Raw genomic sequence first — 14017 nt, 5'->3', positions numbered from 1 at the left:
GTGTGTGTGTGTGTGTGTGTGTGTGTGTGTGTGTGTGTGTGTGTGTGCAATGTGATAGAAGAAAACTGGTTTGACCTGGGCCCTTTCTGAGATTCAGTTTCTTTATGAAAATAAAATGATTGGTCTACATAAGCTCTAAAGCTCTTTCTGATTTTAAAATTACATGATCCTTCGAGACTGTAGAGAGATTATTACCAACCTGTATCTTAGATATCTATGTATTAAAAGTTGGTCTAGGCTGGGTGTGGTGGCTTACACCTGTAATCCTACCTAGCGCTTTGGGAGGCGGATGCAGGAGGATCCCTTGAGCCCAGGAGTTCAAGACCACCCTGGGCAACACAGAAAGACCCTGTCTCAATTAACAATAAATAAATAATAAAAATAAAAAGTTGGTCTAGAGCGGTGCCTTCAAATTTTTTGGTCACTTAACTCTTAAAGAATTTTGAAATGTTACATAATTCTCATCCATTTTTAGTTAACACCTAAAATTATCATAAGCATAAATAGTTAGAAAGGATGCAATTCCTAGCATATTATTTGCTTTATATGTCTTTAAATTCTGTTTTCATGTAAACCTTAGAGCTACAGATTTACCTCATGGGCATTTAATGGAAAACAGTCTGCCTTATAATCTGATTGGCAAAGACAGTCTTCACTGTTAATCCATTAGCTAACTCAGATGAGCTTCCTGTCATAAGGAGTCATTTTAAACTCAAATAAATGTGTTAAAGCATGCTCCTGTGACAGTCCTCTGACTTCTCAGTTCTGAAATAGACAGATGGTGGTGGTGGTGGTGAGGAGGAGGAGGAGAGAGGGAGAAAGATAATCTCAGGTCTTCTCCATGTGATTTACTCTGGGATTCAGTCTGAGGGAGCAGCAGCTACCTGGAGAAAGCTCTTCCTGGGGCAATGGCAGAGGGAAAACAGGGCAAGCGCAGCCGTGTAAGTGCAATTCCAGCCTCTGCTTGTGTCTCTTAACAACCTAGTGGCAAAAGTAAGTCACATGGGCAAGTGCAGCATAATGAGGTAGGAACATTCACAACTCCTGTTCTCCTATTGAGACAGGGAATATGGAGGCAGGGAAGGAGTTTGTAATTTCAAAAACCTCATCTACCATAGGAAAATAACTGTATAGAAGTAGATGCATATCCACATATAGAAAGAAGGGACAACAGCACAACTGACAGGCCGAGGGGAATTTTTACATTGTGAACTTGGTTTCTACCTACCCTTTGATCCATTGGGTAAGCCCCTTAATTGGAACTTTGTGTACACATACATATGTATGAGTCATTAGTAAAATTTACATGGCAATGCAGGATATCTGGTACTGCACATGAAAACCCAATCACGAAGAGCCAGCCATGCAAATAAAAACGATAAAGACCAAATCTGTTTCATTAATTGTATTAAAATACAGTCAACATTCAAATTTATCTTTGTAAATGATGGAGAACAATAGTGTAGATAATCTAAAGCTGTAGAAAATACAGAGCCTTTATACTGACTTTAAATTTGATTGTAAGATTTTGTAGTCAGCAAGATTTAGCTAAAGCAAAATCAAAATTGCAGTACTTTGCATTCCCATAACAGATATGCAGCCAACAAGGACAGGTGGCCCAGAATTAGAATTCAGTTGTATATCATTGAAAGCTGATTTACTGAGTAAATGAAACAATATGTGTAAACCATTTTTGCAGAGTTCTGAGCACACAGTAAATTCTTATTAATTATTTCTTTCCATATCCTTTCCTTTCCTCACTTACTTAGAGAACAAAAAAAAAAAAAATATGTTCTTAACCAATTTCTTCAAGTGGCTTGTTGAGCCATGGAAATAAGAAAACATTTGGAATGAACTCAATTTTTTTGTTTAATTAAAACTGTACCTCAACACTTTCATCTGTTTGTGAGTACTGTTCCTAGTTGATTAGTCTAAGCTGAAATTCCCCTGATAGCAAGAATATGACATTTAATTAAATCAGCAGTATACCAAAACATTTTTCAACTGTAGGTTTATGTTGTTTTTCAGCTGATCCAAATTTTTATTGTACTTTATATCCCAGCCAGATAGTGGACAGTTTTATGAATTTAAATGTGTACTTTTCTAATCATGTTTATTCCCTTGAGGGTTCAGAATTTCTGATAATTAAAAATAATTGTAATTAAAACCTAAAACTACTTGCTATTTCTGTAGGAAAAAAATTGTTTTAAACAATGGCTTTGGATTCTGTCTCTGTGTCTGTGTGTGTGTGTATATATATGTATGTGTGTGTGTGTGTGTATGTATATGTGTGTGTGTATATATATATATATATTTTTTTTTTTTTTTTTTTTCTTTTTTGAGATAGTCTCACTCTGTCACCCAGGCTGGAGTGCAGTGGCATGATCTCGGCTCACCACAGTCTCTGTCCCCGCAGGTTCAAGTGATTCTCCTGCCTGGGCCTCCAAAGTAGCTGGGATTACAGGTGTCTGCCACCATGCCCGGCTGATTTTGTATTTTTAGTAGAGACGCGGTTTCACCATCTTAGCCAGGCTGGCCTTGAATTCCTGACCTTGTGACCTACCCACCTTGGCCTCCCAAAGTGCTGTGATTACAGGTGTGAGCCACCGTGCCTGGCCTGCCTGTATATTTCTTGCTGAATAGTTTTATCTAATAAACCCTTCAGGATCTAGTAGGAATGTAAAAACAATGTGTTACTTGATAATGAACATGACATTAACTAGATACTAATTCAAAATAAAGATCTAAAATTCTCCTACACATACAAGTCTCTATGAATAAAAACATCCCTCTGTGCATAATGATAAAATACCAATTTGTAGAAGTTGTATGGGTTTTTTTAATGCAGAAATAGTGTATAGTACAATCAGCATGACTCAACAGGTTCTCGAAAGCAATCTTACAGAATATTTTAGTAACTATACCTTCATCTACCTTATACCGTCATACATGTTTGTAATGTGACTAGAGATTGCAGCTTGACAATACAATTCCATTTTGTTAAATGAAAGTGATAATCACGCAAACACAACATAAGCATAATGTATCAAGTAAAATTAAGTCAATCTGTAGTTTCTTAGATAGTAGTAGTATTCTGAATGTACTTAGAATTTCTTTTGCCCTCTAAGTTTCATCTGGGTTGCTGTGTCTTAGTTTAATAGTTTAATAGCTATTTATGTGTCAGAACATCTATTAGCATCAGCCTAATTATTGATAGCAATCTGAGAATGGTAATTTTTCTTCCTGTGCCAGCTGCAAAATTAAAATAAATACAGAAGTTATTTTACAAGTGTTACAAAATATTGTTTTTGCATTTTACAAAAGGAAAACAATTCTACTTATATAAATACTGTCTCTCTTATTAGGTAGAGTTTAAACAATGTAAATATCACCCTGTTATCTAGAAACTAACTATATAGAAGGAAGTGAACTAGCTATGATTTTGGTTACACTTGTATCTATATGAGTCACTTACACAAAAAACTGTTTTATGATATTTTTACAGCATTACAGTTTTTTAAACATTTTCTTTGAAAAGGGATTGTTGCTTATTACTCAAAACTTATTTGCAACAGGGATCTGTAATATTTTATGCCACATTGAATGATTTAGAAATGTTATGATGACTTACAAGTTATATTTCCTTCTCTCTTTCCTTTATTCAGCTGTGCAAGGATCAAGTGTTATTTTTCGAACCGTGGAGGTCACATTACATAAAGAAGGCAATACCTTTGGTTTTGTAATACGAGGTAGGTGTTGGTTAGAAAAATCTACTTAAAAAATTATTTCCATAGGTTTTCAGGGAACAGGTGGTATTTGGGTATTTGGTTACATGCATAAGTTCTTTAGCGGTGATTTGTGAGATTTTGGTGCGCCCACCACCCGAGCAGCATACACTGAACCCAATTTGTAGCCTTTTATTCCTCACCTCCTTCCCACTTTTCCCTAAGTCCTAAAAGTCCCTTGTATCATTCTTATGCCTTTGCATCCTCATAGCTTAACTCCTACTTACGAATGAGAACATACGATGTTTGATTTTCCATTCCTGAGTTACTTCACTTGAAATAATGGTCTCCAATTCCATCCAGGTTGCTGCAAATTCCATTAATTCATTCCTTTTTATGGCTGAATAGTATTCTATTGTATATGTATACCACAGTTTCTTTATCCACTAGTTGATTGATGGGTATTTGGGCTGGTTCCATGTTTTTGCAATTGCAAATCATGCTGCTATAAATATGCATGTGCAAGTATCTCTTTTATGTAATGACTTCTTTTCCTCTGAGTAGATATCCAGTCATAGAATTGCTGGATCAAATGACAGTTCTACTTTTTATTCTTTAAGGATCCCCACACTGTTTTCCGTAGTGGTCATACTAGTTTACATTCCCTTCAGCAGTATAGAAGTGTTCCCTTTTCACTGCATCCACGTCAACATCTGTTTTTTTATGTGGTTTTTGTTTTTGTTTTTTATTATGGCCACTCTTGTGGAAATAAGGTGGTACCACATTGTGGTTTTGATTTGCATTTCCCTGATCATTAGTGATGCTGAGCATTTTTTTTCATATGTTTGTTGGCCATTTGTATATCTTCTTTTGAGAATTGCCTATTCATGTCCTTCGTCCACTTTTTGATGGAATTGTTTGGTTTTTTTCTTGCTAATTTCTTTGAGTTCCCTGTAGATTCTGGATATTAGTCCTTTGTTGGATGTGTAAGTTGTAAAGATTTTCTCTCACTCTGTGGGTTAGAAAGATCTTCTCTTCTTTAAATAAACACAACAATGAATGGCCATAAAAGTGGAAACCAAATGTAGCTCTATTTTTGGTTCATTAATACAGAGCAAGAACCCACTGTTTATAAACCTTGTCAATTCAGTCATCCTATACTTTTCAACATATCTTTTGTCTTTCCTTTTATATTTTTCTATATCACTGAATCAAAAATGTTGATTAGTATGCCTTGATTTGATTTAATACACCAGAATTAAGGGACTTTATTTAAATAAATGTCTCCAGAAACACAGTTGGTTATTGTAGCTTTCTAAAAATGGATCGAAGATTCTAATCTCTTGGGTATCTATGTACTTCAGCTCAAGTCATCATATTATAATATGGCATTGATCATAACAATTTCAGGTGACTCCAGCTTGTCATTAAACTACTAATTCTAAGGTATAATTCTACTTGCATTATGTTTTCTTATTAGTCATTTTATTCCGTAAAGACTATGCCTACATTAACAACTCTCAATCTGTAGCATGACAATGAGGTTCAATAGGGAGCTATATAAACATCAGGGATTTTTTTCTTTCCAACTTTTGTCTTGGGTTCAAGGGGTACATGTGCAGGTTTGTTACATGGGGGAATTGCATGTCATGGGGGCTTGGGGTACAGATAATTTTGTCATCCAAGTAATCATCATCATACTCAATCAGTAGTTTTTCAATCCTCATCCTCCTCCCACCTGCCACCCTCAAATAGGCCCCAGTATCTGTTGTTCCCTTCTTTGTGTCCATGTGTACTCAATGCTTAGCACCCACTTATAAGCAAGAACATGCAGTATTTGGTTTTCCACTATCAGGAATATTTTAACAGTTCACATTTCTTGATTGTTTTTGTCTTCACCTATAACATTTTGTACTTCAACAGAGTAAAAATTCCATCAAAATTGTTAAAACATTAATTAAAATTAAACATCTTAATAAATACGCATGAAAGAATAAAAGAGATGTGGATACTTGTACAGATTTGTCTTAAGTGATTGAGTTTTAAATAGTAGCTTTCATTTTATCCCAGTCACTTAGCAAATCAATCAGTCAAATGTTTATTAAGCACATGTCAACATGTCAGCATGGAGGGAAGTACTATAGAGTCATAAGACAAGACCCCGATCTACAGGGAATTACAGTCCAGTGAATTTAAGACATAAGTTGATAGAGTACTCAAGTGAGTAGTAGAGAGAATGAGGAACTAGGAACTCATTGAGAGGTTTAGACTTGTAGTAATTACATTTTTCTGACCAAGGCCTATTTTTAAGTGGAGGAACAGAGCCCAAGATCATTTACCCTAACCATTCCTAAATTTCTGTTTAAAATAACCCGATGAATATAGGGAAAAGTCACTCTACAAGTAATTTTTGGCTAAAAGGTGATATATACAAATCTGTTTTGCAATACAGATATGAATGAGAAGGTTCTTCAATCGCATGCATACAAGTCTAATTATTGAAACACTATGCCAAAAAATACTGCTGTTGCAGATATTCATTGATAGTGACTGTATGGTTAGTCAGTAATGAATCAAGTTACTAATAAAAGAGCTAAACCAAGAGTAATGTATTATTAAGAAATAAACAGAATAGAAGCAATTGAAATGTGCAACCACCTCAAGACGACTGATGATGTGATGTTAGTAAAACACCCTTCCCACAGTTTGCAGGAATTTCAACTATCTGTGTGTATGCCCAGGAGTTTTATAATATGAGCTTAGAACACTGCCTGGTATGTGGAGGCACTTAATAAGTGAATGATTGAATATTACCTAGATTTGTGTGGACATCAGATTTCATAGTATTATACTGATTTTTAAAAACTTGGTTACAATAAGCCAGTATTAGTTTATGAGTACCACATGTTTATAGGCCTTAATAACTCCCTTAATATGTTGGTTGAACATAAACGTTTTTGGAGTTTTGCATAATTTCTCAATGAGAATCAAATAAAGAATTTCTATTTTTAGATTAGTTTGAGGTCCATCTGGAGGATTTTCCCTGTTCAAAAGGTGGTCACTACCCATCACTTAAGAGTCACTGGTTAGTCAGAATGAGAAAGTGCTGTGAGTAAATGTTAGTATGGCAGATAAGATGTTTTGGCATAGATGGGAGTTGAGCTAAACTTAGATCAGTGGAAAATACCAGGACAGCCAAGAAAGAGGAGAAGTTACTGCAGATGGAGCATATCTATTTAGTATGGGTGAAGTTCTTCTTAACCTATTAGAATAGAACTTGCAACATTAAGGTTTTAGCTGATGAATGGAATTATATTTCTAATGCTATAAGTCACTAGTTCTAAAACCTTTATTCCCTAAACAATAGAACCTTGCATCCATAGAGTAAAAATGATGTTCTGCCTTAAACCTTGGAGTGTTAAATTTCAGTTAATGCAAGCAAGCCAGAGGAGATGAGTTGGGCTGATAGGAAAGGCACTCTGCCATGAAGTTGCTTTACACTTTAGACAAGGAAACCTTCTCTAGTCATTGTCAAATGTAAAATTGTAGGTGGGCCTAGTCATTTAACATATGCTGCTTGATACTCAGATTTGGTCTGCACTGTGTCTCTGCCATTGATATTTTCAAAAAGCATCTCAGTTGATACTAATGTACACCAGGATTGAGAATGTCACTGGTCTCTGAGTGGTTCCTGTTTTCCCTTGCTGCTGCAAACTCCTAGAACCTAAGTGAGTCACACAGGAAACTTCGTTCATTACAAATAACAGTAAAATGCCACATATCAAGAAATATACAACTATCTCACACTTTAACAGGCATTCAGTGTTACATTTTGAAATTTGTAAATACAAGCCAAAATTATGGAACGATTTCTTGCTATCTTTGGCCCTCATCCTCTTCTCAATCAATTTTCCTTTAGGGAAAAGCAAACCTATTCTTTATGATCACCTTGCAAAAGAGAAATTATGTAACAGTATTTACATAAATATGGGTAAGCATTTGTGGTAACATTTAAAATTTTCATTTTAAATCTTTTTTTCTGAGAAAGTGGTGAATTTCTTATTTTAAAGAGGAATTTCTAAAGAAGCTAAACACAATGAAAGAATAAAATACTGATAAAATGCTGAATGAGAGCTTTTTCCGATCAATCACACTAAACAAATCACTTGTCATAGAAGTGAGCACAAAAGAAGCATTTGCCTTCCTGAGGAACTGCAAATGCCTTTTACTTTTTCTCTTAGGCTATTTTCTGTAAGGTGACCTTTTGGCCTATGCCAGGTTTGGGAAATGTCCATCTGTTCTAGCACGCAAATATTAAGGGAGAAATAGTTGACAATAGCTTCATATTTATCAGATATTGGCAAACTAGAAAACTCCCAGATGGACAGACAGGATGGTGATATGCAAAGAAACCAGGTCACATAAAGGATAGATAAGGAAACTGGCATTGTTCAACATTAAGAAGGTGGGATTTAGCCGGCGTATAATCTCTGTTTTCAACTTTCAGAAAACATTTTTGTAAAAGAGAGCATACGTTTTTATTTTACTGCTCTGGATCATAGAACAAAGACCAGTGAATGAAAGTTGAAGGAGGAGAGATGTCAGTTAAATATTAGGAAGAACTTTCTAACACTCCTTGGTGTCCAAACGTGGAGTGAGCAGCCTCAAATCTAGAAGTAGGCCAGCACCCGTGCATTTCATGCAGACGCTGGTGGATCACAGATTAAGGAAATTGTACAAAAGGATTATGGATTAAAAAGAGAATTTACAATAAATTACCTTCCATCTTGAAACAGCTATGTTTCCATGAATTCTTGTGGAGAATTTTTTCTAACAGAAAATTAAAATTCCCATTCAAGGATTGCAGCTGGTTTGACACAGTCTGAAAAATTTGCCCCAAATTTTTGAACACCGCACTTTTAATGAAAGCCACTTGGTCACTTGAATTTTTTTTTTTTTTTTTTTTTTGCTTTCTTTTTTAATACTAGGATTTTTATTTTACTTCGGTTTTTGTTTCCTTTATGTTAGGTTGTAGACCTACTGACCAGTATTTTAGATCAGTTTTATTGGCACAGATATACACATCTGTACTGTATAACTGACAGCTGTTCAAATCGGGCCAGTACTTGATATAATCAGTTGATCCTCTTGCCATACCAGTTGTTAAATGCTTTCTATGTTATCTGGTTACAGCCATGTATTTATTGAAAGATGGAGAAATGGTGACTTCAAAAATATATTCTTTATAAAATGAGCAAGACCTTTAAGCCTTTTGTATGCCTCAAGGATAATTTTACATATTTTCCTCCGTACATGAAGTAGGACATTTCTCAGCTGAAATCTTGCAGGTGATTTTTTTAAATGTCAACAATGAAAGCATTTTTAAGCTGTATTCCTTTTCTTTGCTAGGGGGAGCACATGATGATAGAAATAAATCTCGTCCAGTTGTGATAACATGTGTTCGTCCTGGAGGACCTGCTGACAGGTAAACTTTATCTTTCTGTGTCACTATCCAAAATAAAATAAATACAGCTGGGGACTTTGACATAGAAGTTGATATATTAGAAATTTTACAGTAAAATGTAGATATTAAGCAAACATGTTACAATGTGAAAACTGAGAGTCTGAGCTGTGGAATCAGAAAAAATAAGGTTTGCCTCTAGAGTCTATACTTACTGTACTGTATGTTTATCAAGTGACTTAATACTGAGCTCAATTTCCACCACCGTTGGAAATGTAGATACTAATATCTACCTTTCAGAGCTCTTCAGTTTTATCAAAGGTTGGAGATATATAATGCCTTACAGGGGCCTGGCACAGGGAAGGCACTTACAGAACTCAGCTGGCTCTTTTAGGCAGGTGCTGGAAATGCATCTTCTCCTGTTGCTAATCTCCCAGCCTGGACAGATAGGTGGTGGTGGTGAGAATCTTACCATTCTCAACATTCTTACTATTAGTGTTATCTTTTGATAGTGACTATGCAGGTCAGAATGGAAGTGATTTTTAGTAAAATGGAAGACATTTCATTAGTCTCTAGAGTTTTCTTTGCATTTCTCTTCCTTGCTAATTTGAATATGTGAAGGGCAAATGCCTTCAACTTTCCTATTGTAAGCCTTGTAGGGCCCCAAGTAAGCTCACAACTTAAGTGTCTCTGGAGATACTCACCTCTGTATTAGTTTCCCACAGCAAAAGTTGACTCTATAATGATAGGGGAATACAACTGCTGCCGTTAGAGACTGTTGAAGGGGAGGAGGAAAATGTACTGATTCCTCCTGTCTCTCTGTTTGAGACCAGGATAAACTTAAAAACCTTTGTGAAGAGATAAAGATAACAATATTATTTATTGTTAATAAATATTAACCATTAATAACCATTAATTAATTAACCATTTATAACCATTATTTATTAAGAATTTACTATGTGCTAGGGACTGTTCTGAGGGCTTGGTAGACATTATCTTATTTTATCCTTACAACCCACCCTCTAAATGAGGTCTTTGTATCCACATTTACAGATGACAAAACTGCCCAGTATGGCAGTGAGTAAGTGAAAGAACTGTGGGAGGAATTCAGGTTTCTTTTCCTTTGAAGCTCATATGATTAGCTCACTTGATTAGAAAATAGGAAAAAACACTGGTGTCTTACTTGTGCTGACGTGTATTTGCATTTGCAGCGGGTAGCAAAATGTCCAAGAGTTTCCCCTTTTCCCTTTCCGTGTGTCTCTAGTGAATCACTCTTCCTGAAGCAAATTAGAATGTTTTCATTTCTTATTAACATTTAGAGTTGGAGTTGACAGAAATGTCAAAACATAGGCTACAAGCTTGTGAGTGGTGTACTTGTATTACCAAATTAATTTAGAACTCAAAGAAATCTGAGAATTTAAGAAAAAAATTGGAGCCAAAGGACTTAGAGAGTGAACTAGGTGAAAGATGTTTATTTCAAAGGTCATTATTATTCTTTCCAAATCCTCAACATATAATCCCACCATTTGATTTTCTCATTTTTGTGCCCCACCCTGAGGCAGGGTTATCTGGGGACCACCCTGGCTGTACTTTTGTGGTGTCACTGAGTCATCTCTCAATGCCTTGAGTGTCTGTGGTCACAGTAGGGAGAATAGCATTTGCCTTCCTCTTCCAGGGAATGTGAGGTTAAATCAATTTCATGATTGCCAAATGGCCTTATAAATCAGTAGGGAAATTTATAGACAAGGGAAATTTCTCACCAGCAATTCCTATCCTGCTTGGATTCACTGGTAATAATTTGAATGAAATTCCCTGGCTTTTCTGTTTACCTGACTTTGGGAAAATAGGTGAATAGTATTTTCTGGCCTCTATTGAATCCATTTTAGAAATTCAGGCAAAAATGTAGAAAAGGGAAAATATGCCCTTCTTACTTTTGTACTTCAAGAATTACCTGTGGGTAACTAGGATTTTTGCTAATGTGTAGTTATTTTCTCATTACTGATTTTCATATTATAGCAATTTTCTGTTCAGGGTTACTTCTTTACACTCTTACTGTCACACTTGATGCTTTAAAAGATTGCAGATGGGATGGATGGCAGAATATGTGTGACAAAACGAATTTGGCTAAGTGACTATTAATACCAAGTCCCTTTGTGGTAAATTAATAAAGACTATTCCTTTATTCTCCCTTCAGAGAGGGCACGATCAAACCTGGTGACAGGTTGCTCAGTGTGGATGGAATTCGGCTTCTTGGAACCACGCATGCTGAAGCCATGAGTATTCTTAAACAATGTGGACAAGAAGCAACGCTGCTGATAGAATATGATGTCTCAGTAATGGGTATGTTGGAGTCCTGAGGGTATGATCTCTAAGCACCAGAACGTCACTATCTGTCCCTGATTTTGGATTAAGTATGTATTGTTATGCCCTCCTGGAACAGACAGAATTCATAAATACTATATCATATTACCCTGAGTTCAGGAAGATGTGAGTGGCTGTACTTTATAGTGATGTAGAGTTCTCATGTCAATAGGTTCCATAATAAAGTCTCATTCTGTCACTGTGTCACCTAGCAATCAGCTCTTCTATGTGGATTACCCTTTGGCAGCAAAGTGTTTTTTCCCCTCCAAATCACAAAAATAGTATTATTAACTTAAGGACTGGTACTCTTTTTTTTATTACATAGACACTGACAGCAGTAGGTGATTCCTTTCCTTCTTGTAACTTCGCAGTGTGAAGTCAGCTAATCAAAATAATAGAAATGACCATTTATTTCACCATCAGATTTAGGGATAAGAAAAATAAAGGAGATGTAGGATCATTGATTAAAATAAAAACTTGAGTGCAGTTTTCTTTTTTAAATTATGATTCTACTAGAAAGAAACTATTTTTATACTCATACCTATAGTAAAACTGGCAAGATATTCTCATGTGGCTTTTAAATGATAAGAGAGCCAACATCTTGTGTAATGTTGACTAAGGCAGAAAAATTAGGAGAGATGGAATTGGAACTTGAAATTGAAACTTAAATCATGCTGTGAGTAAACCTTACAATTATCAGACTCCATTAGGTGACCTGGCTTTACCATCTAGTTTCATGTTGTGAAATGTAGCTGAGAAAAAGAGACTTATTCTATAACTGCATACTCCTTTATTTCTCACTCTGTATGACTCATCTGTAACAATGTTGTACGAGAGTATTCTTAGTCTGTTTGCTGGCCTGAAATGTCTGGAGAGTATGAGGTTTCCTAATGGGAAAGTGTGAAACTTAAGGAGTTTTTAGAAGGATAAATGATGTGGTATACCCTTGATGTGGAAAGTTCATAAATGAATATTCCCTCCCTTACTTTCCACCTTCCTTTTTCCCTCTCTCCTTTTTTCTTTCCATCCTTCCTTCCCTCCTTTCTTTCTGTCTTATTTTTGTTATAGTTTTTTTAATTAGATGTTGAGTTAGATGATTTGGGTTCTGTTTTCAACTCTACTAATATCTAGATATTAATTTGGAGCATATGATTTGATTTCCCTGTGCCTTATTTGTCAAATGGGGACTAGCATCCCTATTTTAAAGGCAATTATGAAGATAAAATCAGATTGCATAAGTAAGGTATATTTTAAATGATGAGACAAGTGGATTGTTAACATTAAAAATTGAAGCAGATATTTGACATCTAACTCCTTTGTTCAGTCTACAAACATTTATTGAACTAAATGGCAGGGACTAGGAAAAAGATGAACAAAATAGACCTGGTCCCTGACCTTATGAAGCTTGCAATGGATAGGAAGAACAGACAGTAAACAAGGATATTACCAAACAAATAAATTCATAAAATGTGATCATTGCTGTAAAGGATAAGAACAGTATTCTGTAATAGGGAATAAGGACAGGCACAGGTGAGGGTTGGCAGGTGATTTAAATAGGGCAGTCAGTGAAGAGGTAAGAGGTTAAAACCCAAAGGTTTAGAAGGAACCAGCTCCCAGACCGGAGACAATAGTCTCTGTAAGGCTGCAGCATTCCACATCAGAGAGACAAGGTTTCCTCCACTGGGATAGATACCATTTAAGGGAAAAGCCCTCCAAGTTTCACCATTGCCAGGATCAGGAGGGAATGGGGTGACCCTACCTGTTTGCCTTCTTTCCAACTCACTCTCACATTCTGAATGAAACCTGACAGTTTTCACACCCTAGAATTCCCAGTCAGCTCCTTAATATAGGAGAAAGTGGACTATCAGGAAGGAAACTCATTTTAAGAGTTCCTTAAGGTTGCTGAATATAAGCTGATTATACAAAAATCAGTTGCCTTTCTGTATATCAGCCAAAACAGAAAGTTAAAATTTTAAGGTGTCCTTTATAATAGCAATACAATTACAAGGTTCCTATAAGGAGTAAACCTTATAAAAGTTGTATGAACCCATTATAGATATAGATATGCATATGCATATACAGATGCATAAAAGAATACTTAAATACATAAAGACCTATATTATGATCTTGGAGGGGAAACTTTAATAGCTAAAAGATGTCATTTCTCCCAAATGTATCCACACATTTAATTCTATTTAAAAATCTCAAAAAAAGCATCTTTAAGGTTACCTGAATAAGCTGTTTTTTAAATGTACATGAAGTTAGAAAAGGGAGCAAGGAAAAATTGTCAAAATATTTTTGAAACAATCTGAAGACAGAGAAGATTGTTCTACCCAATATCAAGACTCATTCTAAAATTGTGGCCTTAAGTCTGTCTAATATTAACATGGGATGATAAAGAGACCAGTAGAAGAGGATAAAATGCCTAAAACAGACCACTGTCCATATGGAACCAGAGGTATAGTCAAAC

At 35.6% G+C, this 14017-nt stretch overlaps 1 protein-coding gene across 4 annotated transcripts in view; it reads left to right on the top strand.

Annotated features, from left to right (window-relative positions):
• The window catches only part of GRIP1 (glutamate receptor interacting protein 1), a 325602-nt gene that overhangs the window by 146001 nt on the left and 165584 nt on the right, over positions 1–14017 (top strand). For all 4 annotated transcript variants that reach the window (XM_031936348.1, XM_023225078.1, XM_023225077.2 and 1 more), the window contains 3 exons: positions 3666–3749; positions 9135–9210; positions 11381–11526. In XM_031936348.1, the coding sequence (XP_031792208.1) occupies positions 3666–3749; positions 9135–9210; positions 11381–11526 (306 nt within the window). The remainder of the gene's footprint in view (positions 1–3665; positions 3750–9134; positions 9211–11380; positions 11527–14017) is intronic.

The sequence above is a fragment of the Piliocolobus tephrosceles genome, chromosome 10, assembly GCF_002776525.5.
Source record: "Piliocolobus tephrosceles isolate RC106 chromosome 10, ASM277652v3, whole genome shotgun sequence".
Taxonomy (NCBI): Eukaryota; Metazoa; Chordata; class Mammalia; order Primates; family Cercopithecidae; genus Piliocolobus; species Piliocolobus tephrosceles.
Note: the sequence above shows the minus strand (reverse complement) of the source record. Positions and strands in the feature narration are given on the sequence as shown.